This window comes from Pelophylax lessonae (assembly GCF_965119305.1).
Source record: "Pelophylax lessonae genome assembly, chromosome: 12".
Taxonomy (NCBI): domain Eukaryota; kingdom Metazoa; phylum Chordata; class Amphibia; order Anura; family Ranidae; genus Pelophylax; species Pelophylax lessonae.
In genome coordinates this window covers 178,053,925-178,080,928 of record NC_138779.1, presented here as the reverse complement: position 1 = coordinate 178,080,928, position 27,004 = coordinate 178,053,925, and the positions used below count along the sequence as shown (strand labels likewise).

General features: G+C 45.6%; 1 protein-coding gene across 2 annotated transcripts in view; it reads left to right on the top strand.

The window, feature by feature from the left end:
* TBC1D17 (TBC1 domain family member 17) overlaps positions 1 to 27,004 on the top strand; it is a 149,896-nt gene that overhangs the window by 79,785 nt on the left and 43,107 nt on the right. The window contains exons 6-7 of one of the 2 annotated variants that reach the window (XM_082273566.1): positions 16,093 to 16,204; positions 23,178 to 23,327. In XM_082273566.1, the coding sequence (XP_082129692.1) occupies positions 16,093 to 16,204; positions 23,178 to 23,327 (262 nt within the window). Of the gene's footprint in view, positions 1 to 16,092; positions 16,205 to 23,165; positions 23,328 to 27,004 lie in introns of both variants that reach the window. The other variant, XM_082273565.1, reaches the window with a different exon arrangement.

Genomic DNA, 27,004 nt, shown 5'->3' with positions numbered 1-27,004 from the left:
AGTCACTAGAGGTCAGGGAGAAGATCCCCAGCTCACAGTCACTAGAGGTCAGGGAGAAGATCCCCAGCTCACAGTCACTAGAGGTCAGGGAGAGGCTGCAGCAGTGGGGACATGGTTAATGTTCCACCCTAAAAATGGATGGAACATGAAACCTATTCCCAAAGGTGAACTTATCCTTTAGGAAGGAGGAGGATTTTCAATAACAGAAGGGGAATCAAAACAAGGGATACATCCTACTGACTGTAAGTTATGTCGCTTTTGATGATTTTTCTGTTTGTGATTTTGCCTGTGTAGTAAAATTTTCCTCAACCGCGTTACTTCCAGTGTGGCTGCGTCATTCAACAGCTGGTGTCGCGTCACCAGTGCGCATGGGCAGCATATATTTGCGGGTCGAAATTTTTTTTACTGCAAATCGGAAAGCTGACTGAGAGGAGGCGGGGCGGAGCGCTGAGAGGAGGCGGGGCGAAGCAGAGGAAAATTTTTCTGCAGATCGGAGAGCTGACTAAGAGGAGGCGGGGCTTTATGCAAACAATTCAGGGCTTCCAGCCATTGGGGAAAGCATCTCCTTCCGATCAGTGTGTGCAATGGCTATACATCCCTGTGCAGATCAATGGAGGGCTGTTCTCCTGATCAAATATATAACCTGCTGTGGGTGGCTGGCTGGCTGGCTGGCACCCTGCTGTGGGTGGCTTGCTGGCTGGCACCCTGCTGTGGGTTGGTGGTTCGCTAGCTGGCACCCTGCTGTGGATGGCTGGCGAACACTGGGCTGTGGGTAGCTGGCTGATCCCTTGCTGTGGCTGGCTGGCACAGGTGCTGTGGGTGGGTGGCTGGCTGGCACAGGTGCTGTGGGTGGCTGGCTGGCACAGGTGCTGTGGGTGGCTGGCTGGCACAGGGGCTGTGGTGGCTGGCACCCTGCTGTGGGTGGCTGGCTGGCACCCTGTTGTGGGTGGCTTGCTGGCTGGCACCCTGCTGTGGCTGACTGGCACCCTGCTGTGGATGGCTGGCTGACAACGGGCTATGGGTGGCTGGCTGGCACCCTGCTGTGGGTTGGTGGCTGGCTAGCTGGCACCCTGCTGTGGGTGGCTGGCTGACACTGGGCTGCGGCTGGCTGGCACCCTGCTGTGGGTTGGTGGCTGGCTAGCTGACACCGGGCTTTGGCTGGCAGGCACCCTGCTGTGGCTGGCTGGCTGGCAGGCACCGGGCTGTGGGTGACTGGCTGGCTGGCACAGGGGCTGTGGGTGTGTGGATGGCTGCTGGCCTGCTGTTGTTTCCTTCGTGGCATGCTCTGTCTGAGGTGAGGGAGGCGGCCTAAGAAACCAGAAATTGCAGGCCCAGTACGCAGAGGCGTGTCGCGTAATATACACAATGACGTGTGCTCCGCGCACAATATCGGTCATATCAGTAAGTTTTGTGACCGATACTGATACTTTAAAAAAAAAGAAAGTGAATATCGGCCTCCGATAATTGGCCCCACCAGTAATCGGTCGATCCCTAGCTGGGGTGTCTAAACGTTTTTATATCCATTGTATTTGAAATCAAATCTTTATTGTTTTTGTCAAAAACATGGTGTGGGGGAATTTCAGCCTGTGCTGTGTCATGCCCCTCCAGCCTGTGTCTTAGAATAAGTGGGAGGTGAAGCCTCTATTATTCTACATGCAATTTCCCACCCCCCATTGTGTTTTTAACTGGTTAGTGGGCATGGAGTGAGCTGTCATTTACCACTGTGTATACACCCACATGTGTGACTCTATAGTCACAGGGACTGCACAAATGTGATGGGGAGGAAATGCTCAGCGTAGAAACTCACTGAAAACTGAGCATGTGCAGAGTTGCCAACACTGCTCTGCAAAATCGCCAACTGAATTGGGGACATGGATAGAAGGTGGAGATAGAGAGCAGCAGGATCAAGCAGGTTTTTTTCAGAATACAGAAAATGAATTTCAGAGTTATTATGAACAGCATGTACAACACCATTTATTAAGTTTTTTTATGATGAGATTTAGTGACACTTTAACCACTTCTGGACCGGAAGGATTTGCCCACTTAAATGACCAGGCCATTTTTTTGCTATTAGGCAATGCGTTACTTTACCTGACAACTGCACGGTCGTGCGACACTGTATCCAAATAAAATTGATGTCCTTTTTTTCCCCACAAACCGGGCTTTCTTTTGGTGGTATTTGATCACCTCTGCGGTTTTTGATCATGCGCTATGAACAAAAAAAGAGCGACAATTTTGAAAAAAAAAAAAAGCAGTATTTTTCACTTTCTGCTATATAACATTCTCAATAAAAAAAAAAAAAAAAAATTAAAAATTTCATTTTTGGCCAATTTGTATTCTGCTGCATATTTTTGGTAAAAAATATCCCAATAAGTGTATTTTGATTGGTTTGCGCAAAAGTTATCGCGTCTACAAACTAGGGGAAAGATTTATGTCATATTTATTTATTTATTTTTTACTAGTAATGGCGGAGATCTGCGATTTTTAGGGGGACTGCAACAGACAGATCGGACCCCTAACTGACATTTTTGACACTCTTGGGGGGGGTCCAGTGACATTACTACAGTAATCAGTGCTAAAAATATGCACTGTTTCTGTAAAAATGACACTGGCAGGGAAGGGGCGATCAAAGGGTTAATTGTGTACCTAGGGAGTGATTCTAACTGTGTGGGGCCCAGACTTGGTGGATGGAAACAGGGCTCCTGTGTTTTCCAAGATAACAGGAACACAGGAGCCCTGTTTTCAATCAGTGACAGATGAGCGGTGTGCCGTGTTTACAGTGGCACACCGCCTTCTGTCAGTCCCTGCAGAGAGCGGGCGCATGATCGCGCTGCCTGCGGCACGCGCCCGAGATCTGCTCCTGTGAACCGACGTACCTCCTACGTCGGTTGGCACAGGAGAGCCAGCCTACCACAGTATATCTGTGGTGGCTTGTCTTTTAAACTATAGGAAAAACCTTTTTCTCTCATTTTGGATAGCGTAAGGCCCCTTTCACACATGCTGTCCGTTTGTCTGTTTTTCATCCATCTGTTGACGGATAAAAAATGGACATTAATGCATCTTTATGGAAAAACTGATGTAAAGGTTGATCATCCATTTACATCCGCAGTTTACATCCACATCCGTCAACATCCGTTTTTTTTTTTTTTTTTCTAACTGATTAAAGCTCTATTTTTCTTCCGTTTAAAAAAAATGGATCAGGACGAAAAATGGATGTAAACTGACAAATGGTTAATTCTTCATCCATTTTTGCATTGGTAGTGGATGTAAAAAAAAACTGATGAATACTTCATCCGTTTTGAAGTGACTGAACTGATAAAATGAATGGTCCGCATATGTGAAAGGGGCCTAAGGCCGCTATCACACGGGCTTTCCGATCCGGTCCACCTGTCAGTTTTTCAGGTGGATTGGATGCTCCATGCAGCCCTATGGAGCAGCGGATGTCAGCGGTGACATCGCTGCTGACACTCACTGCTATCCGATCCGATCCTGTCCGTGAAATCCGTACAGATGGAAACCCTATTTTCTATCCGTCTGGAGGATCGGATTGGATAAGATCGAATTAAAACGGATAGGTGTCCCATTTTTATCCGATCTCCCATAGAGGAGAGCGGGGATCTGACAGCTCCATCTCTGCAAAGTAAGCTGTCATCCGCCTGCTCAGCGGGGATTGATTCCGCTGAGCAAAATTGAGTCCGTCGGGCGCCCCGCCATGTGAAAGAACCCTAATGGAGGTTTCTAACCGATGTCTGAATTTTTTTTTTTTTTCCACCATCTAATCTTGTCCCATTTAACTAGTTCCAGTCCGCGCTATAGCCGAAAGACGGCTGCAGTGCGGACTCACATTTTCGGGAGGCCGTCTTTAAACGGCCTCCCAGACACAGGCTCCCCGCGCGCTCCTGCAAACGCGCATCGGGGAAAATCTGTGTCGGCCGTGTCCCTTGGCCAATCACAGATCGTGGTAAATGGCCAATCACAGCGGCCATTTACCACGTGATCGGCCCATGCAATGAGAGATGATCTCATATGTAAACATATGAGATCCTCTCTCATCGCCAGCGCTCCTTCCTCACGCAGAGACTGCAGTGTGAGGAAGGAGCAGAGCCGATCAGCCGCCGGGGACACAGAAGAATGTAATCAGGGCACTGATCACCAGTGCCCTGATTACATAAGGTAAAAAACATACACAAAGTGCCCACCATCAGTGCCCGCCATCAGTGCCCACAATCAGTGCCCATAGTGCTGCCAGTCAGTGCCCATCAGTGCCTGCTCATCTAGGCACTGATAAGCACTGACTGGCAGCATTATGGGCACTGAGTGTGGGCACTGATGGTGCTGCCCATCAGTGCTCATCAGTGCCATCCGCCAGTGTCCATCAGTGCCATCCGCCAGTGCCCATCAGTGCCGCCTCTCAGTGCCCAGCAGTGCCACCTCGCAGTGCCACCTCTCGGTGCCCAGCAGTGCCGCCTATCAGTGCCGCCTATCAGTGCTCATCAGTGCGGCATATTAGTACCTCCTCATCAGTGCCCATAAGGGCCACCTCATCAGTGCCCATAAGTGCCCCCTAATCAGTGCCCATCAGTGCAGCCTATCAGTGCCCATCAGTGCCGCCTCATCAGCGCACATCAGTGAAGGAGAAAAATTTATTTATTTTCAAAATTTACTCGCAGAAAATAAGAAAAACTTTTTTTTTTTTCAAAATTTTCTGTCTTTTTTCTTTTTTTTTGTAAAAAATAAAAAACCCAGAGGTGATTAAATACCACCAAAAGAAAGCTCTATTTGTGTGAAAAAAATGCTTAAAATGTCATATGGGTACAGTGTAGCATGACCGCGCAATTGTCATTCAAAGTGTGAGAGCGCTGAAAGCTAAAAATTGGTCTGGATGGGAAGGGGGTTTAAGTGCACAGAAGGCAAGTGGTTAAGAGATTTCCCTTCACTTCCTGTCCCATAGCCAAAAAGGAAGTGAGAGGAAATCCCTGGAAATTAAGGGGATTCCTTGGGGACCCCCAGGTCACCAGAACTAGTGTTCCTATTGGACGATTTCCCCCTCTATTACTTTTCTTTACCTTTCACTTTCAATGATCATGGTAAACAGGACACATAGAGAGGATGATTCTAATTAACAGGGACACAACTAGCAATAAAAATTGCCAGGTGTTCTAATCATTCTCCACTGCATCCAAAACCAAAAAAAAAAAAAAAAAAAAGATTTTGCCTTTAGTCATACATTAAAGCGGTGTTCCAGCCTCCCCCTCCAAAAATTAAGTCAGCAGCTACACATACTGTACACATACTGTACCTGCTGACTTTTAATATTAGGTCACTTACCTGTCCTGGAGTCCAGCGTGGTCGGCACCGCAGCCAATGTTTCAATCGGTTGTCGGATGCTGTCGCCGCCATTGCCAATAAAGGAACCCAGTAGTGAAGCCTTGCGACTTTACAGGCGGGTCCCTACTGCGCATGCGCGAAGCGCGCTGCGCATTTGGATTGGCTTGGCGGCGGAGGGAAGGAGGAGGGGACCAAACTTCTGAGGGATGGTGCTGCCGTCTCCCAGGAGTGGGGAAGGGTACCTGTCAAAATCAGGTACCCGTTCCCTCCCCTCCCCCTGAAAGGTGCCAAATGTGGCATCAGAGGGGGGGGAACGAAGAAAATAAGCGGAAGTTCCACTTTTGGGTGGAACTCCCCTTTAAGCTCTCCAGCATAATGTATCAGTTTACATGGATTAGGTAAATCACTGACAAAGCTTTCATGCAAAACCTTTATTCTAAATGGATAAAAGAAAAAAGGGGCAGAACAGAACGCCGCTGACTGCCACGGCTTTCTGCTCAAAACGTAGGGGAGAACTGAGCGATCAGCGGTGTTTTGTCGCTCAGTTCTCAGTGCAGAGCCGGCAGGGGACAGATGAAGCCTTGGACCTGCTTCCTCCACCTGGGTGAGTAATAATGTTTATTTTTCTTTTTTTATAAGCCCCGTGTCTCTTTTAATTTCACTTTGACTTTGTGTTCTAGAAAAAAATTAAAGCCCACAGATGTAAAATGTTGCACCTCTTTGCATTTTATCCACAACGTGGCAGAGAATGATGATCTTGCGCTCTTTACCTGCTTGTCCAAGCTTGTATTTTGCATACGGATATATTGACTGTTCTCAGTTCCGCACAGCTCCCATTGAAAAGCCAGATTTCAGGTCCATCAATACTGGAACTGACTAGACAGCATAACCATTAATAGACATTCCTGCTTTGAAAGAATTATTGAGTGGCCTCTTTGTTTTCCTATGTATTATGTATGAGGCTCATCTTGTCATAACTGCTAGAGTTTCACTTACTTTCTTGTAATACAGCAGCCGCCGGAATCTGTGCGATTCTGACAAGTGCTGAGTCAGGCTATTAAGGCGGCCTGGGTATTTCTCAATGAGCTTATCAGAGTAATGGGGTAGGATTACCTGTAGCCCAAACTTTATTTAAAGAGGCACTGTTACCTTGCCTGTGTAGGAAAATGGGACCGCGTCTGTCTAGCGGGCCCCCAAGAAAACCTTAAGGCTACGTTCACATGTGGGCGTAATAGATCAAGGGAAGAATCACTGCGATTCTGCCCGATATCCGGAATCATTGCAAATCGCGGGACGCCTGTGCGATGCCCGTGATTTGCAATGGCACCCCAAACGCTGTGCAATGTTGCCGCGATTTTCGCCTGCCGAATCGCAGTAACAATGCGCAAACAGAATCGTGGGACGCATAACGCACAAAAAGGTACAGGAGCTTCTCCCCTGTCACCCATTATCATTGTATTAGTGTCACTAGCAATGGCCTTGTTCTTCCCAGCCAGTGTCCCCACCAGATTGCTCGGCACACTATCACAGTCGCTGATCACCGCCATTACTAATATAGCGTCTATACCTGCGTAAATTTGAGTATATATACCATAGTTTGTAGACTATTACTTTCACACAAACCAATTAATATACACGATTTTTACCAAAGACTTGTAGCAGAATACATTTTGACCTAAATTTATGAAGACATTTTATAGCTATAGCTATATCTATATATATATATATATATATATATATATATATATATATATATATATATATATATATATATATATATATATATATATATATATATATATATATATATATATATATTTTTTTTTTTTTTTTTTTACATATATATTTATGTGTTTTATAACAGAAAGTAGAAAATATTGTTTGTGTTATTTTTTCAAAATTTTCTGTCTTTTTTCATTTATATATAAATGAAAGCTCTATTTGTGTTTAAAAAAACAAAAGTGTATATATATATATATATATATATATGTGTGTGTATGTATGGATATATATAATATATATGTGTGTGTGTATATAATATATATATAAAATATAATTCAGGTACAGTGTAGCATGACCGTGCAGTTGCTGGTTAAAGTAGCACAGTGCTGAATAGCACAAAATGGCCTGGTCATGAAGGGGGTAAATCCTTCCGTAGGTCAAGTGGTTGAAAATAAATTTTTTTTGCAAACCACTAAATATGCGGTTGAAATACGCGCAAACAATAACAATCTTATTTGCAAAAATATTTATAATTCTATTTAGCCCCTTTTAAACACTCCTTCCAGACAGTATAACAAGGCCCTTGACCTTACTTTCCTTGACTGCAGTCAAGCAATACAGATTGTTTACTACCTGGGCCTGCTGATTGGACAATGAAGGGAACAGCACACTGATGAGATCATCCCTCTGTTCTCTTTATTCATGATCAGGAAGAGGCTCTGATGGCACTGCTTTGTGCCTTTGTAGACAAAGTTTTTGTGGTTTAAAGTTTCAATAAATTAGTGTAAGGCAGCCCATAGATGATTCATTGTTTTTCATTCAACGGGTTGAATGGGAAAAAAAAAAAAAAAGCCTTAATTTCCCATTCGATGTGGATGGGGAATCCTCCCTCTGTGCCTTTGTATTCTGACAGCAAGGAGACTTCCCTACCACCAGAATACACCAATCAGTGCTGCGGGCTTAAGCCAGCAGCGCTGATCGAGCGGAAATTTTCCACCAGGGTGGTTTTTATGAACGTTGATCAGTAGACCGACTTCTGTACAACCACCTTGCCCATGCATGGATCAGAATTTGGCTGGTACCTGCTGAACCGCCTGAATTTGGATCTGTGTATGGCCAGCTTCAGTACCAGAAAAGGAGCTGCATCAGTTTCCCTCCTGCAATTCTGAACAGCAGGCTGCCATTAATAATAATTAAAAAAAAAAACAGTGAATCAAGGGAAGATAAATGTGGCACCATTATGTTATTAGGACTAGATCTTCATCTTCTGGCCACAAAATTGCTACAGAGGAGAAAAGGGGGGCCCCTTCCCACCAATATCCTTTGAGATGGTCTGACGGAAAATTGTCACCCAGACAGCAGCTACATCCAATCAGAATACAAAAACCCTGCAGTGGGGGATTCATCCATCTGCCCTGTTAGTGTGGGGGGGCCTCCGTGACCTGAGAATACGAAGCTTAGAGGCAATACTGGTGACCAGTCATTTGCACCTCTGCTTGCTCTTTTGGGCACAGCTCCCGGTCCTCTTTAATGAGCCCCATTGTCAAGATTAAATACATGTCATACTGTGTACTCAGAAAGTCACAGCTTTTTTAAAGTGTTAAAAAAACCCAAAACCACAAAATGTAATATATTACAGCTTACTAATCATTAGAAGTGGTGGCTTGCATTAGTTTTTTCTTTTTTTTTTTTTTTTTTTAGGTTTTTTCCCTCTATTTATACCAGGTGATCTGACTAGTAACACACCTCCTGTATTGGAATTGGAGTATCTACACTCTGGATGAAGGAGCACAGGGGGTACCTTTGGACAGTAGCATTGTTAAAGAGGAGCTCCAGCCCCCCCCCCCCCCTCCAATATTAAAAGTTAGCAGCTACAAATACTGTAGCTGCTGACTTTTAATGTTAGGGCAATTACCTGTCCAGCCAATCTAGCCGCGTCCTCACCCGAGCCGGTTCTTCATTTGGCTATTGGGTGCTGGCGCTGCCATTTTGACTAAGGGAATATCTGGCAGTGAAGCAATGTGGCTTCAAAGCCGGTTTCCTACTGCGCATGTTGGAAGTGTGCTGCACTTTATGAATGGGCTGCAGTCTTCTGGGACCTGTGAAGTGTCCCAGAAGGCTGTGGGGGTAAGAGGGGTGTTTTGGGGCAAACTTCTGGCTTAGTTCGCCGTGGCAAACTGAGCCAGAAGTGGGAGCGGGTACCTGTCTAAACCAGGTTTCAGGTTCCCCCCACAAGGTGCCAATTATGGCAGCTGGGGTGTGGGGTGGGGGGAGGCGGATAAATGGAGCTTCCCCTTTTGGGTGGAGCTCAGCTTTAATCTGAAAAGAATGGAGTGTTAGATGTATTAGCAAATTTAGATACACTAAAAAATTGAAGCCAAACTCCAACTCGGTATCAGGACAATATCCCCCCGGAAAACATCCCCCTGGACATAATCCCCCCCCCGGATAATATCCCCCCCCGGGACAACATCTCCCGGGCAATATCCCCCCGGAAAACATCCCCCTGGACATAGGGTTAGAGGGGGGATATTGTCCAAGGAGGATATTGTCCAGGTGGGATATTGTCCAGGGGGGATATTGTCTGGGGGATATTGTCCAGGGGGGATATTGTCTGGGGGATATTGTCCAAGGGGGATATTGTCCAGGGGGGATATTGTCTGGGGGATATTGTCCAAGGGGGATATTGTCCAGGGGGGATATTGTCCAGGGGGGATATTGTCCGGGGGGGATATTGTCCAAGGAGGATATTGTCCAAGGAGGATATTGTCCAGGGGGGATATTGTCCAGGGGGGATATTGTCCAGGGGGGATATTGTCCGGGGGATATTGTCCAAGGAGGATATGGTCCAGGGGGGATATGGTCCAGGGGGGATATTGTCCAGGGGGGATATTGTCCAGGGAGGATATTGTCCAGGGAGGATATTGTCCAGGGAGGATATTGTCCAGGGAGGATATTGTCCAGGGAGGATATTGTCTGGGGGATATTGTCCAGGGAGGATATTGTCTGGGGGATATTGTCCTAGAATCCTCCAACTCACACTTTATAAGCAGTTACAGCATGGAGAGAGTGACCTAGTAATCAAAAGTTTGTACGCTGCTCAAGCCAATGGGTGATCGCTTCCCCGGACCCCCTGACAGACAAGATGCTGGCATATCAAAAGTATCGCTCAAGGAGGCTAATTGATGTCATTAGAAAGGATCAACGTTCTCCCAATCAGCCATGTCAACAAGAGTGAAAGTCAGCCTGAGCCTGCATGTCTCTGCCAAAACCATGCTCCACTGACGCGTTTGCTCAGGGGGGCGTGGTTTTGTCAGACACATGCAGGCTGAGGCCCCCTTTCACTCTTGTTGACATGGCTGATCAGGAGAGCGGCGATCCTCTTTCTAATGACTGTTACAGCATACACTTTTTTTCCTTTGTGATAGTGGTTTTACATAACAAAAAGCTGATCCTTGTAAGCATCCCTGTCAGTGGTAAATGGTTTGTTAACTCTCTAACTGCTACATCTGAAGGACAGCTTGTTCTGTTGAAAAACAAAAGACTTACTGGCAGGACCACCAGGTGAAAATAAGGGAAAGAAAACGAATGAAGCCATCACCTCTAAGGTAGGCCATAGATTAGAAAATTTCTTTCCTTCAACCATGAGATGAAGGAAAGAAAATCTCTCAATTCCCACATCAACACTGCATTATTGTATTCTGACAGCGGGAGGCTTCCCCACCATGATCACTGCTGCCGGCTATAGCCAGTGGCAATAATTGTATGGAAAAAAACTGGCAGGCTGGTTGTACTGAAGTTGATCAGCTTGACTAGTACAATCAGCTTGACTATAAGCCCCCGTTCACATTTGGTCGCTCCGACCTAGGTGGCGACCTGTGAAGTTGCGTGCACCGTGACTTCGGCGCGACTTGCACGGACTTCATAAAATGAATGTCTATGCAAGTCGTCTCCAGGTCGCCCCGAAGTAGTACAGGACCCTTTTTCTAAGTCCGAGAGACTTGTGTCGCTCCTATTAGAACCGGTCCTGTACTACTCAATGGACCCGGCGGTGCGCGACTTGCCAGGCTGACCAAGTCGCCTGGCAAGTCGTAATAGTGTGAACCGGCTCTAAGTGGATTGAAATTGAGCTGGTCTATCAGGAATTTTGGTCTGTCTATGGCCCTCATTAGAATCCCTAACCTACAATATAATAAATGTTTGTTTTTGGGTTTATTCTGCTTTAAGAAGACGGAACCATATGAGGTCAAACACTAGGAGCCGGATTCATAAACAGGACAAAGCCAAAAGCGATGAGTCAAATGTCTTGTTCTGTGATACTGCCGGGCAGTGGAGGTTGTGTACTTTTTCATTGGGTTACTATTCGTTTTCTTTCAGTCAGCAAACAGTAAGTAAAATAAGTCAGGCTTTGACTTTGACAGTTAGCGTACTGTGCGTCATCAAAAAGCGTAACTGCTAGCGAGGACATAACAGTCCTTCCTGTGTCTGGTTCAAGAAATGGAGAGGAGAACAGCCAGCGAACAGCCAACAGTAAATAAAGTCTCCATTACATTGCATGTGTTTTCCCAAAGAGACACTAGAGAATCATTTTATGTGTGTGGTGCGTTCAGATCACTGTGTGGGTTGTAGTGGGGTGAAAAAAAGTCATTGCTATTTTCTATGCAGTAACATACAGTATGTGACAGTAGTCTATAGCAGTGGACTCCAAACTGCGGCCCGGGGGGCCATATGCAACCCTTTGCTTGCCTTTATCTGGCCCTTGAGGCACTTTTCTTCCCACTGACCCCAAAAATGGGGTATAATTCCTGCTACTGACGTCGATAGGGCACTATTCCCCAAACTTACACCAACAATGGGCACTATTTCTTCCACTGACACCAACAATTGGACACTATTTCTACCACTGACACCAATGATGGGGCACTAGTCCTCCCACTGACACCAATGATGGGGCACTAGTCCTCCCACTGACACCAATGATGGGGCACTATTCCTCCCACTGACACCAACGATGGGGCACTAGTCCTCCCACTGACACCAATGATGGGGCACTATGCCTTCCACTGACACCAACGATGGGGCACTATGCCTTCCACTGACACCAACGATGGGGCACTATGCCTCCCACTGACACCAACGATGGGGCACTATGCCTCCCACTGACACCAACGATGGGGCACTATGCCTCCCACTGACACCAACGATGGGGCACTATGCCTCCCACTGACACCAACTCTGGGGCACTATGCCTCCCGCTGACACCAACTCTGGGGCACCATGCCTCCCGCTGACACCAACTCTGGGGCACCATGCCTCCCACTGGCACCAACTCTCGGGCACCATGCCTCCCACTGGCACCAACTCTGGGGCACCATGCCTCCCGCTGACACTAACTCTAAGGCACCATGCCTCCCGCTGACACCAACTTTGGGGCACCATGCCTCCCGCTGACACCAACGATGGCACCATGCCTCCCCATAGTACCAATGATGCATTGTTTACTCCCTCTGATGCTAAGACAATTTCTACTTCCAATGCACACAGTCCAGCCCATCTAAAGAACAGTAAACTGGCCCTTTGTTTAGAACGTTTGGAGACCCCTGGTTCGTTAGGATAGAAATGTAGCATATAGAAGGTAAAAGAAAAGGAGCCAGCAAAACTGTGTTGCTAAAGGAGGGCAGTGACATTGAATGCCATGACGCTTTGTAGATTGCAATTCCAAGTGAGGAACCCTGCAGCAGGAAGGGGGTAGGGTTTTCTGTAAAGATGTTTTCTACCATTGTAAACGTGGTGAATCATTTGGGATCAGATGATCAGATTTTTGGTGTTCAGATTTTGGTGTCTACAGTCACTATTAAACTAATTAAGTCTCTCTCTTTTTTTTTTTTTTTTTTTTTTAACATACCAAACATGTTATACTTACCTCCTCTGTGGAGTTGGTTTTGAACAGAGCAGCCTGGATCCTCCTCCTCTCTGGTCCCTCATTGCTGCTTCTAGCCCCTCCCTCCTGTCGAGTGCCCCCACACCAAGCAGCTTGCTATGGGGGCACCTGAGCTGAGCTGCAGCTCCGTGTGTCCATTTAGACAAGGAGCTGTCATTCAGGTCCGCCCCCTTTCTCTCCTGATTGGCTAACTGACTTTGACAGCTGCTGGAGCCAATGGCACCGTGTCTGTGTCTCAGTCAATCAGGGGGGGGAGAGTCCCAGATGTTGAGGTACTCGTGGACATTGCTGAAGAGAGAGGGGGCTCAGTATTAGGTATTAGGGGATGCTGGGGAGGCTGCTACACCCAGAAGGTTTTTTTATCCTAATGCATAGAATGCATTAAGATAATAAAACCTTCTGACTTTACTACTCCTTTAACACATGATATATATATATATATATATATATATATATATATATATATATATATATATATCTATTTATCAGCCATACCATTCAGAGCATCCACTATAACCTGTCAAGGCATGGCCTCCACTAAACATCTGAAGGTATACTGTGGTATCTGGCAACAAGCCATGAGCAGCAGATCTGTTAATTTCTGTAAGGCTCCGTTCACATCTAGGCGTTTTGGGGCGTTTTGGGGGAGTTTTTCTGCTCTAGGATCAGCTCTCAAAACGCCCAACAAGACAAATCCTATTCATTTCAATGGCCCCTGTTCACATCTGAGCGTTTTGACGCTGTAAGCAAAACGCCCAACGCTCAAAAAAGTACATGAGCTTCTTTTTGGGCAGATTACAGGTGTTTTCCATTGGTCTCTATTCAATCTAAAAACGCCTGCACAAAAAACGCCTGTAAAAACGCCTGTAAATCGCGGTAAAAAAACGCACGAAAACGCTACACTCAGGTGTGAATGTAGCCTAAGTTGTGAGGTGGGGCCTCCATGGATCGGACTTGATTTTCCAGCACATCACACAGCTTCTCTACATTGGATTGAGATCTGGAGAATTGGGAGGCCACATCCACACCTCAAACATGTTGTGGTTCTCAAACCAATCATCAGACCAGGCCGCCTTCTCTGCATTGCTCTGTGGTCCAGTTCTGATGCTCACATGCCCATTGTAGATGCTTTTGGCTGTGGGCATTGGTCAGCATAGACATCCTGACCAGTCTGCGTCTGTGCAGCCCTGTAAACAACAAACTGGGATACACGGTGTGTTCTGACAAATTTCGATCAGAACCAACATGAACTTTTTCAGCAATTTGCTCTCCAGTAGCTCTTCCATTGGATCAGAGTACCCGAGCCAAGCATTGCTCCCCATGTGCATCAGGGAGTCTTGGCTGCCCATGATCCTATCACTGGTTCGCTGGCATTCCTTCCTTGGACCACTTTTGGTCAGTCCTGACCATTGAACACAGAGAACATCCCACAATAGCTGCAGTTTTATAGACATTCTGATCCAGTCATCTAGCCATTATAACTTGGCCCTTGTCAATGTTGCTCAAACCCATCCACTTGCCCATTTTTATCTGTTTCAGTAAATCAACTTCAGGAACATGTTCACTTTCTGCCTAATGCATCTCACCCATTTTCAGATGCCATTTTAACGAGATAACCAATGTTCTTCCCTTTAACCACTTGCCGACTGCCGCACGACTATTTACGTCGGCAGTCAGCCCCTCACAGGCAGAGTGACGTAGATCTACGTCGCTAGCCTGTGAGGGTCTAGGGAGCGAGCGCGCGCCCCATCGTGGTCACGGACCCCCCCCCCCCCCGCACGTGTGACCGGCGGACCCGATGTCCGTTTGTCACTCGGCGATCATCGCTGCAGAGGGAGAGAGGCAGGCGGCTGATGTAAACAAGCCGCCTGTCATTCTCCCCTGTGTAGAAACAGTGATCATACGGTTCTACTATGTAGGACCGTTGATCACTGTTTCTACAGCTCAAGCCACAGCCAATCACAGTTAGAATCACGCCCCTAGGGACACACATAACCCCTCCCTCTCAAAAAAAGTTAACCCCTTCACTGCCAGTGTAATTTTACAGTAACAGTGCATATGTATAGCACTGATTACTGTAGAAATGTCACTGGTAACCCCAAAAGTGTCAAGGGTCCGATCTGTCCGCCGCAATGTCGCAGTACTGCAAAAAAAATCGCAGATCGCCGCCATTACGCGTAAAAAAAAAAAAACAACAAAAATGACAAAAATCTTTCCCTTTGTTAGTAAACGCGATAACTTTTGCGCAAACCAATCAAAATACGCTTTTTGCGATTTTTTTTTTTTTTTTAACCAAACATATGTAGCATAAAACAAATTGGCCGAAAATGTTAAAAATTTTTGATTTTTACATTTTTTTGGGGGGAATTTCATATAAAAAAATTTGAAAAATATTGTTATTTTTGCAAAATTGACGCTCTTTTTTGGTTTATAGCGCATGATCAAAAAATCGCACAGGTGATCAAATACCACCAAAAGAAGGCTCTGTTTGTGGGAAAAAAAGGATGTCAAATTCGTATAGGTACAGCGTCGCACGACCGTGCAATTGTCAGTTAAAGTCACGCAGTGCCGAATCGCAAAATACCCCCTGGTCAGGAAAGGGGTAAAATCTTCCGGGGCTTAAGTGGTTAACTGGTAGTGGTCAAGATGTTATGACAGATTGATGTGTATGTATGTATGTGTATTTATATAATTATTATTTTTTTTTCATTATTCACATGAATATTGTGTTCTGTTTGTTCCCAGTTTCTCCACAACAACAGCTAGTAAACTAAAATCTCCCTGTTGTGCACAGTGGATATTACATATATCTAAAGTAGTATTATAGAGCATGACTTTTATTATAGGTCATTTATTTATTACATTAGTTGCCATTTATTGTCACAGTTTACGCAGCATTTTAGATTTGAACATTCACATCATCAAAGATCTGAATACTGTTTGCTTGTTTTGCTGCTCCTCCTAACAATATTCTATTTGCCACAAGGATGGTATTGCACTTTAAGGAAAGGACATGTGAAGCTTGTATCCTTCAGTGATCTTACAGTAAGGATTGACAGTAGTATTCTGTTTTTTAATTATACTGTATTTTATCCTTACAGTTCTCCAAAGGATTCCCGTCTGTTCTTGGTCTATCCTCATGACTCTCAAGCTCTGTCCCACTCTTTCGATGAGCTTCAGATGTTTGACGATGGTTCCTCCGACCTGGTGTCTGTAAGCAGTGACCTTTTTATATACCTTTTTTTAAAACAACAGGGGGGATTTACTAAAACTGGTGCACGCAAAATCTGGTGACCAATCAGCTTCTAGGTTTAGGCCCCCATTCACATTGGCACAATTTGACAGGTGCAATCGCATGTCAAATTGCAGCCGATTGCCGGCAATGGGAGAGTCCCAATCAATGGAACGCCGACTTTTTGGCACTGCGCCGATTTCCAAAATTAGTTCTTGCACAAATTTTTGCGACTTCAGGGGCGATTTCGGTTGACCTCTGTGCATGAAGCTGCACAGATGTCTTTCAAGTCACCCCCAAAGTCGGACTGAAATGTGGCTTTGAAATTGTTCGAGTTCAGATAAAGTCATGCGATTTCAAAGCTGCATTCAATGTGAATGAGGGCTTATTGTTAAAGCTTAGCTGAACAAGTTGATTGGTTACTATGCACAGCTGCACCAGATTCTGTGTGCACCCGTTTTAGTAAATCTCCCCCATTGTATTGTTGAAAATTTGAATGAAGGGTAAATCGGGGGGGTGTGGGGGGGGGGGGTTGACAGCTGGCGACAGGCCATAGTTGTCTATGTTGCCTACAGATTTTCATTTTTAAAATCCAACTCCTCATAGGGTGCCGTGGGGGCGCACAGATCGGCGATCGTGGCCGCCCGCGTTGCTAGGATACGGCGGTGACCACGATCTTGGTAAAGAGCCAATGACTTGGCTCTTTACCCATGTAATCGGCTGTGTCCTATCACAGCCGGTCACATGTAAATGAGGAAGTGCCGTTTATCGGCTCTACTCGCCTCACACAGTCAGAGTGTGTGGCGAGGAGAGCCGATCAGCGGCTCCTCCTCAAAGGGGAACACAGAAAAGGTAATCAGGGCACTGAATTAAAAGCTCAAAGTGTCCACCATCAGTGCCCACAGTGCCCACAATCTGTGCCCATAGTGTTGCCAGTCAGTGCCTGTTCATCTATGTTGCTCATCTATGGTGCCCATCAGTGCTCATCAGTGCCGACTTTCAGTGCTCATCAGTGCCGCCTATCAGTGCCCATCAGTGCGGCATATTAGTACCTCTTCATCAGTGCCCAAACGCCACCTCATCAGTGCCCATCAGTGCAGCCTGTCAGTGCACATCAGTGAAGGACAAAAATTACTTATTTTCAAAATTTACTGACAGAAAATAAGAAAACCTTTTTTTTTTTTTTTTCAAAATTTTCTGTCTTTTTTTCTTTTTTTTTTTTTAGTAAGAAATAAAAAACCCAGCAGTGATTAAATCCCACCAAAAGAAAGCTCTATTTTTGTAAAAAAAAAAAAATGATAAAGATTTAATTTGGGTACAGTGTAGCATGACCGCGCAATTGTCGTTCAAAGTGTGAGGGCGCTGAAAGCTGAAAATTGGCCTGGGCAGGAAGGGGGTGAGAGTGCACGGTATTGAAGTGATTAAGGTCATGTCCCCGTGTTCTTGATTTTGGTTTCATATTGAAAAAACTGCCCTTCTGAACTTTGCTCACTCCCTTGATGTGTTTAGAGGTTTCAACCATGCAAGAACCTAAGTTGCCATGAACCACAAGAAAAGAGAAAGTGAAGCTTCATTCACTCTGGCCTTTGTGATGCTTTGTCCAGATCCCTACATATTACATTACTGGACACATAACTCTGGGCTATGGGCACAAGTTGTAGTTCAATCTGAAAAGATGATCTGAATACACAAATGCAATGTAAGGATAGAATAAAGGAATATTCCATGTTGTTCTTAACACGCACCCAGCTTTATCTTCTCACTTGCCAGATGGCAGCTTCAGAGTGTTTCCCGGTATCAGCAATTCTACTACTGTCCAATCACAGCCCAAAGTTAAAGTGGTTGTAAACTCTTCCATATACCCAGTGAGGTGACTGTCCTCAGATGATACACAGCGATGAAACAAATCTTTCTATATAAGTTGTACTTGTTTATCTACAGTCTTCTCTTCTCTACATCTGTTCAAAAAATTTTAACGCTTGTCTGGGCGGTCAGAAAACAGGGGGTGGGGGGCCTAAATTACACACTGCTGTGTGAAGAGGGACACCCCTCTTCACACAGCACATGGGAACAGAGTTAAGGCTGTCAATCAGTCTGTGTGCTGAAGATCCCTCCTCTGTCACCTTTTTTTTTTTGCGGTCAAGAAAACCTGTTGAAAATGTCTTCAAAGAGATAGCATAGGAAGGCGGCAGCAGTCAGAAATTACACTTGGTGCTCCAGATTGAGACAAGCACTCACTATAGAGCAGGGCTTGACAAACCCCAGGCGCCAGGTCGCATTGGCGACTAGAATAAGCGGCCTGGCGCCTGGGCTACACTGCGACAGGTGTCCTGTCCCCATGCGGCCCCCGCCTGCGGGTGCGCAGACGAAGATGCCATGTTGGCCAGTAATTAAGGCCGCGGCTATGCGGCATGCTGGAACGAGACACAAACTGGCGCCCTCTTGTGGTGGGCAGGGCTGCAACAAGCAGTCACTGGCGGTGCTGAGGGTTTCCCCTGCCTGTTCCCACTGCCCGCCCATCTCTTTGCCAAGAAGAGGTTGGAGATGTTGAGGGCTTAATCTATCGCCCTGTCCTTACCGGTGGGTTGACAGGGAATGTGGGGCAGCTGGTCAGAACGAACTCCGTTCCATTTACAACCCCATTAAAATTAATTTTTCATTATTTTTCATTCTCTCCCTGTCATGCCACACAGCTGAAGGCCCCTTTCACACAGGCTGTCTGATCAGGTCCGCCAGTTAACACATATGTGATGACAGACATCGCATGTGATTCGCAGCGCACTGTTCTGCAAATCACATGCGATGTCTGTGCGTTTCTAATTCAGCCATACATATTGCATGGCTGAATTGGCATCACATTCGGACCGAACTTGCGCAGGACCCTTTTTTTGGTCTGCACCAGAAACGGATCGCATGGGTGTTCACACCTATGCGATCTGATTCCTGTCCGAACTGACAGTTCGCACTGCTATATTTTTTTATTTATTTTGTTTATTTCAGGTACTTATATAGCGCTGTCAATTTACGCAGCGCTTTACATATACATTACACATTTACATCAGTCCCTGCCCTCAAGGAGCTTACAATCTAAGGTCCCTAACTCACATTCATACACAGTAGGGCCAATTTTTTTTATACATGATCCAATTAACCTTCCATATGCTGGAAAGAAGCCAGAGGTGTGAACCTGAAACTGCTGAGCCTACATCCCGATAATAATTGAAGAGAAAGAAAAGAGATGACCCTCTATGGGAATTTATGGGGCTCTACTATAACAATCCTTATGTCAATTGTGTAATTATGTAATTATTGTATAATAAAATTGTTCATTTACATCATTGACATATGGATTATTATAGTAGAGCCCCATAGAGGGTCATCTCTTTTCTTGCATTGCGATATGCGAACTGATCTGGGGGTGTCGTTAACTTTGTATTGACACCCCCAGCGATTCGCATATGGCGGTGTGAACTACCTGTGAGTTGAGTGTGCTGCAGGAACCTGCAGTGGAGTTGCAGGGTTCCCGCATCGCATATGTGTGAACTGGGACTCAGTGTTTTAGGTGGACCAGATCGTACCCTCCAGTCTCCTCTATGGAGTGGAGGATGCACGCTGACAACCGCCACCATCCAGTCCTGTCCGCCAAAAACGGAGGGATCATGGTCCTACTTTCCATCCGTCAGGCGGCATCGGATGGAAATGGACAGGCAGTTCATTTCCATCTGACTGCCCCATAGAGGAGAGTGGGACTGTGTCCATGTTTGATCTGCATAGCGGAGCGGACAAGACCTATCATCCGCCTGCTAAGCGGGGATTAGCCGAGAAATCCCCGCTAAATAAGCAGATTTTGCTTAGCGGATGTGCCCGTGTAAAAGGGGCCTAAGGGGGGACGAGTTGCTGGATCTCCTATCGCCTCCACCTTTCTGCACTGTCCTTTCCTAGCGAGCCCCTGCCCATCACACCATCAAGCCAAGTACCCCTGGGCCGAATGCCGGGCAACATCAGCCCGTTCATTAAAGACTGGCCGCCATTTGGCCCTTGTGTATGGCAGCCGGTCAGACAGGAGCCAGCCATTTGGCATGCTTGGAAAAAAAACTGGCTTCTAACTTTTTTAGCTGGCTCCTAGATTGTCAAGCCCTGCCATAGAGGGATATGCTTTGTTCATATTTCATTTCTGAGGTTTACAGCACTTTAATATACCGCGTCACTATAATAGAGCTGGAGCCAGTAGCAAAGAGTCCCGGTCACAGTCTACCCCCTCATGTTTTGTCAGCATCTGCCTTGGGGACATAAGGATATTGAAATGGGCATTTTCGATGCTCCACTGTCTTTGTAGAAATAGAGAGGAGCAGAAGAGATGGTTAGCGTAGTGAGGGATACATTTTGCCTAAGTCAGAAGAGCATTTCCCAAATCGAATCCCCAATGTGTGCAGTGGGAGCGCAGTGGCTCCCGCCCCTTTAGGGCCTATGTGCATCACCTGCACTGCACACAATAGGAATATGACAATGGGTGAAAGCCATTTCCCATACATGTATGTTTGCTGATTGTAGGAGCAAACTGGAACAACAGAAAGAAACTCCCACCAAGACCAGGGAGACGTACATCCTCCATGCAGACGATGTCCTTTTCTTTTCATCAAAATATCTTAAGAAAATCTCAGTCTGTGTTTTTTTTAAATAGGTCTTTATAGTCTGTTATTTCAAAGCAGACATTTCCAACTTTTAGGGACTTGTTAAGTACTGGAATAGTACCACTGGATTGGCGAAGGGCCAATGTGGTGCCTATATTTAAGAAGGGATCAAAGTCTTTGCCAAGTAACTATAGACCTGTTAGTTTAACTTCTATAGTCAGGAGGATATTGGAGATTTTAATAAAAGACCACATAGATGAGTTCTTGCTGAAAAAAAATATTTTAAGCAACAGACAGCATGGATTCTTGAAAGACAGAAGTTGTCAAACAAATCTGATTTCTTTTTATGAGGAGGTAAGTAAAACCTTGGACAGAGGGGTGACTGTGAAAGTAGTATACTTGGATTTTGCAAAAGCGTTTGACACAGTTCCCCACACACAGCTAATGTGTAAGGTAAAGTCTACAGGCTTGGAAAGATCGGTTTGTAATTGGATAGAAAATTGGCTAAAAGATAGAATTCAGAGAGTAGTATTTTTAAAGCGGAGTTCCGGGCTAAAAAATATTTTTAAGCAAATACCCCCGGGACAGTCACGGCTAGTGCATTTAAGCAATGATAGCCTCTGAACTGTACCAGTAAGAAGAAATACTTACCTTGAAAATGTCTTGTCCAGAGCTGCCATCTCAGGTGTGGGCAGCTGAAGCCGGAGCGTCCTCTTCGGTGTCCTCTCGATGACGCCGGAGTCCCAGAATGCCATGCTCGTCATTTCCGGTGCAGGCGCGTCATCCCTGAACAGCTTCTGCGCATGGCCAGAAGCTGTACAGCAGGGAATGACGCACCTGCACCAGAAGTGACGAGTGACTCCGGTGCAGGCGCATTGACTCTTGGGATCGATGACGCTCATCTCCCAGGAGTCAATGCAAGGAGGAAGTGACGTTATGGGTCGCGGCCGCAGAGGTAGGAAGAGGAAGGAAGGGAAGTATATTTTAATTGAAAACAAGATAAGTGAAACAAAAAAAACATTTTAATTATCCAATTCTTTTTCAGGTTCATCTAAGCTAGCGGATGTGCAAAGATAGTTTTTAGGGTGAAACTCTGCTTTAATGATTCTTACTCTGAATGGTCTAAGGTTATCAGTGGTGTACCCCAAGGTTCAGTGTTGGGACCCTTACTTTTAAATATCTTTTTAAATCATATAGGGTCTAGGATTTAAAGTACCATTTCAGTCTTTGCAGATGACACCAAGCTTTGCAGTGGAATAACTTCCTTACAGGATGTCTCCAACTTACAAGCCGACCTCAATGCACTGTTTAATATGGCAACTATGTGGCAAATGAGGTTTAATGTTGATAAATGTAAAGTTATGCACTTGGGGGCTAAAAATATGCATGCATCATACATACTAGGTGGAGTAGAACTGGGGGAATCCATAGCGGAGAAGGATCTGGGTGTTCTGGTAGATCATAAGCTTAATAATAGCATGCAATGCCAAGCTGCAGTTTCCAAAGCAAGCAAAGTCCTTTCTTGTATTAACAGAGGCATGGACTCCAGAGAGAGAGATATCATTTTTCCCCTGTACAAATCATTAGTAAGACCTCATCTGGAATATGCAGTTCAGTTTTGGGCACCAGTTCTCAAAAAGGATATCGGGGAACTGGAGAAAGTGCAGAGAAGGGCAACCAAACTGATAAGAGGCATGGAGGAGCTCAGCTATGAGGAAAGATTAGAGGAATTGAATTTATTCTCTCTTGAGAAGAGGAGATTAAGGGGGGATATGATCAACATGTATAAATACATAAGGGGTCCATATAGTGAACTAGTGTTTAATTAATTCACTTTAAGGTAATCACAGAGGACAAAGGGGCACTCTTTAGGTCTGGAGGAAATGACATTTCATCTCCAAATACAGAAAACCACCTTCGCAAAATGTGGAATATACTCCCTCAAGAGGTGGTTCTGGCCAACTCAGTAGATTGATTTAAGAAAGACCTGGATTCTTTCCCAGATACACATAAACTGGATACTAATATTTATGGGTAAAGTTGATCCAGGGAACGTACGATTTGCCTCTTCGGGGATCGGGAAGGAATTTCTTCCCCTGTTGGAGCAAATTGGATCATGCTTTATTGGGTTTGTTGCCTTCCTCTGGATCAACTGTGGGTATAGGATTGTGTATTTAGGATTGTATAATTTTTTGTTTGTTTTTTTAGATTTTTTATTCCCCTTTTATTGGTTGAGCTAGATGGACTTGTGTTTTTTTTTTTTCTTTATTGTTTTCAACCAGACTAACTATGTAACTATGTAACTATGTAGAGATTTTTCCAGGATCCGTACTCTGCCACATTTGGGGGGTTTTCCAAAGTGACCAACTTTTTCCGAGGAGCTCTGCGGCCCCATGATGTTCCTCACCAGAGACCCTTATCAGAAATGGCCATCGGCCTGGAGGATGAACCAGGTTTTGAAGTCATCACCTGTGTAAGTTTTGCATGTGTTGGCTTTATTGTTTGCTTAGTGGATGGTCTGATTTTAAACTTAGATACTTCTAAATCAGGGGTCTCCAAACTGTCAAAACAAAGGGCCAGTTTACTTTGTTTTTTAGGGGGGTCAAACTGTGGCCAGCGGGAGTAGAAAATGCCCTCTACTTGGTTTTAGTGGAAGGAATAGCTCCCTAGTGTTGGTATTAATGGGAGAAAAAGCACCCAATCATTGGTGTCTATGGGAGGAATAGTGCCCCATAATTAGTGTCGGTTGTGGATAGAATAGTGCCCCAAGGGCCGGATAGATGCAAGCAAAGGGCATCTGGCCCGAGGGCTGCAGTTTGGAGACCACTGTTCTCGAGCATATTTGAAAATCTCCTAAATTAAAGTGGTTTTAAGGCAGAAGGTTTTTTACACGAATGCATTCCATGTATTCAGGTAAAAAACCTTCTCTATGCTGCTCCAACCCCTAACCCCCCCCCTGCCTTATGCTCACCTGAGCCCCATCTCTGCAGCTCCAACCCCTAACCCTCCCCCCGTTATGTTCACCTGAGCCCCATCCCTATCCAGCGATGTGCACGAGAGCAATGGCTCTCTCACTTCTCATTGGCTCAGGCACAACAAAGCTGGAGCCATTAGTTCCTGCTGCTGTCAATCACAGCCAGTGAGGAGAGGGCAGGGCCGAGCCATAATCTGTGTGTCTATGGACACACACAGCCGACTCAGGAGCAAGCAGTTGGCAGGGGGAGGAGCCAGAAATGGTAGGGGACCAGAGAGGAGACAGATTGGGGCTACCCTGTGCAAAACCATTGCACAGAGCAGGTAAGTATGACATGTTTGTAACTAAAAAAAAAAAAAATGTTTATATACAATGACTATGAAGAATGAGTGCACATTTGTGACCAAAAAAAATGTAGATGTATGCAAACCACTAAACGCATATATGAAATACATGTGTGTACTGTCTTACCTGCCAAAAATGTGTTCTTCTGTTTAGCCAGTTTTCTAATTCAGACATCTCTGGCAGACACTATGCAAATCTCCTCATTTACATTTTTCAGTCCAGTCAAAACAATACAGCTTGGTCAAGACCTAGTGATAAGCCAAACATATGCTGAACATACCTGGTTTGGTTCGGGTCAGGTTTGGCTATTATTACTTATATTCGGGGGTTAAATCCAAACCCCAGAGAAGTTAATGGGAGCCGAATGTTAAAAAAGAGTAATGGCCATTTTCTAGGCAAGGAGTTGTCAAACAAGTGGAATCGGGGACCGAACACTGTGCAAGGGAACGTGTACCAAAGTAAAAATAATGAAAAAAAAAAAATTCTGTTTGACAGGGAGCAACAACTTTAGTAATGCTTAGCATGCACCATTAACCACTTGCCGACTGCCTAACGACTATTTACGTCGGCGGTCAGCCCCTCACAGGCAAAGCGACGTAGTACTAGTAGTACTACGTCGCTAGCCTGTGAGGCTCTAGGTAGCGAGCGATCGCCGCTGGAGGCGCGCTCCCGGACCCCCCCCCCCCACCGCGCGAGTGACCGGCAGACCAGATGTCCGCCAGTTGCGATCGTCGGTTACACCGGGAGAAAGGCAGGCGGCTAATGTAAACAAAGCCGCCTGTCATTCTCCCCTGTGTAACAGCAGAGATCATACGGTCCTGCTATGTAGGACCGTAGATCTGTGCTGTTACACACACAGCCACATCCAATCACAGTTAGAATCACGCCCCTAGGGACACACTTAACCCCTCCTTCTCCAATAAAGTTAACCCCTTCCCTGCCAGTGTCATTTTTACAGTAACAGTGCATATGTATAGCTGTCACTGGCAACCCCAAAAGTGTAAAAAATGTCAGTCAAGGGTCCGATCTGTCCGCCGCAATGTCGCAGTCCCGCAAAAAAAATCGCAGATCGCCGCCATTACTCGTTAAAAAAAAAACCAACAAAAATGACAAAAATCTTTCCCTTTGTTAGTAAACGCGATAACTTTTGCGCAAACCAATCAAAATACGCTTTTTGCGACTTTGTTTACCAAACATATGTAGCATAAAACAAATTGGCCTAAAATGTTAAAAAATTTTGATTTTTACATATTTTTTGGGGGGAATTTCATATAAAAAAATTTGAAAAATATTGTTATTTTTGCAAAATTGTCGCTCTTTTTTTGTTTATAGCGCATGATCAAAAAATCGCACAGGTGATCAAATACCACCAAAAGAAAGCTCTGTTTGTGGGAAAAAAGGACGTGAAATTCGTTTGGGTACAGCGTCGCACGACCGCGCAATTGTCCGTTAAAGTCACGCAGTGCCGAATCGCAAAATAGGCCCTGGTCAGGAAGGGGGTAAAATCTTCCGGGGGGGATGCCCTTACTGTGTCTGTGAAGTGGTACATCTATGCACTGTATACAATCTACTACAGTTAAACTGACTTTCTGTGTTTAAAGCAGTATTAAACCCAAAAGCAAACCTTTTATTACACAGCACCTTACCAGTTGTTGGATGTAATGGCTGCATTTGTTTCCTTTTTAGGCTTTCTTTCTTCTATTCCCATCTGGTAATCCAGTTAGTAAGTGTGATGTGTTAAACAGAAAAGCTCTCTTGCAGTTACAGGGATGGGACACACTATTGGCAGGGGTGCTTAAAATGATCAACCTTTATTCCAAAAGGGAAAATAAAACAAAACAGTTTGCTGTAACTGATTATAAAATATTAGCTGGAGTTTGGCTTCAATTTTTTACTGTATTTAAATCTGCTATTACTTCTAACACTCCCCTCCCCACAGACTGACAATGTTGCACAGGGGATAATCTAGATCCAGTGGTCGCCCCAGCCCAGCCAGCGAGCGCGTGCAGACCGCAGCTATACGCTAGGTCGGAGGTGACATAGCCTCACGGACTCCCATCTGTCTGTACCTAGAGTCTGGTGGGGTCACAGGGCAGAGAATGCAGCAGAGACCCCTGGGGTCTCTCCCGCTCTCCCCACTCGGTAAGGGTCCTGGGATAGTTTGTGTCCCGCCCTGGTAGTCTGGAGGGGTCCCAGTCTAGGAGACCTCTAGGTGCATGCCCTGCTGTCTGCAGTGTGGGTATAGTGCAGGGGGTCCCAGTGCAGAGACCGGGGCAAAGTGCACAGCAGAGTCTCCCCTAAACGTGTGTCCTACCTTCAGGGGGGGGTCCCCTTGCAGAAGGTACAGCATTGCAGAGGGTACAGGAAAGATCCTGGCAGCATGCTTCAGTGTTTGTAGCTGATGATGGCCATTTTCCCTTAGTCTGGTTGGCAGTTATGTTTGTGTAGCTGGATGATGTCACAGGGGCCATTTTCTCTTAGTCTGGGAGATGCTGGAGACAACTGAAGCCTTGTGGGGAAGCCGAAGCTCCTCCTCCTCCTCTTTAGTTTCCTTTACCTGTGCCCGGGTCAAATGAACAGGGATAGGGTCCATGATGATGCTCGGTTCGAATTCTCGGAGCTCCTCCGGTCAGTAGGGTGAGTCTTTGGGGGTCCCTGTTATCTCTCTCTTTGCTGATTGGTACCCTGAGCCTTGAGGGGATCCTTTTAGTGGTGCCAACAGATCGTTTTTGTACTGCAAGGTCTTCCTTTCCCTATGGCGCCTCAGAGTCACATCTCCCCAGCTGATCCTCTCATGGAGGTGGCAGGTCCCTCGAAACCCCAGCTTCCCA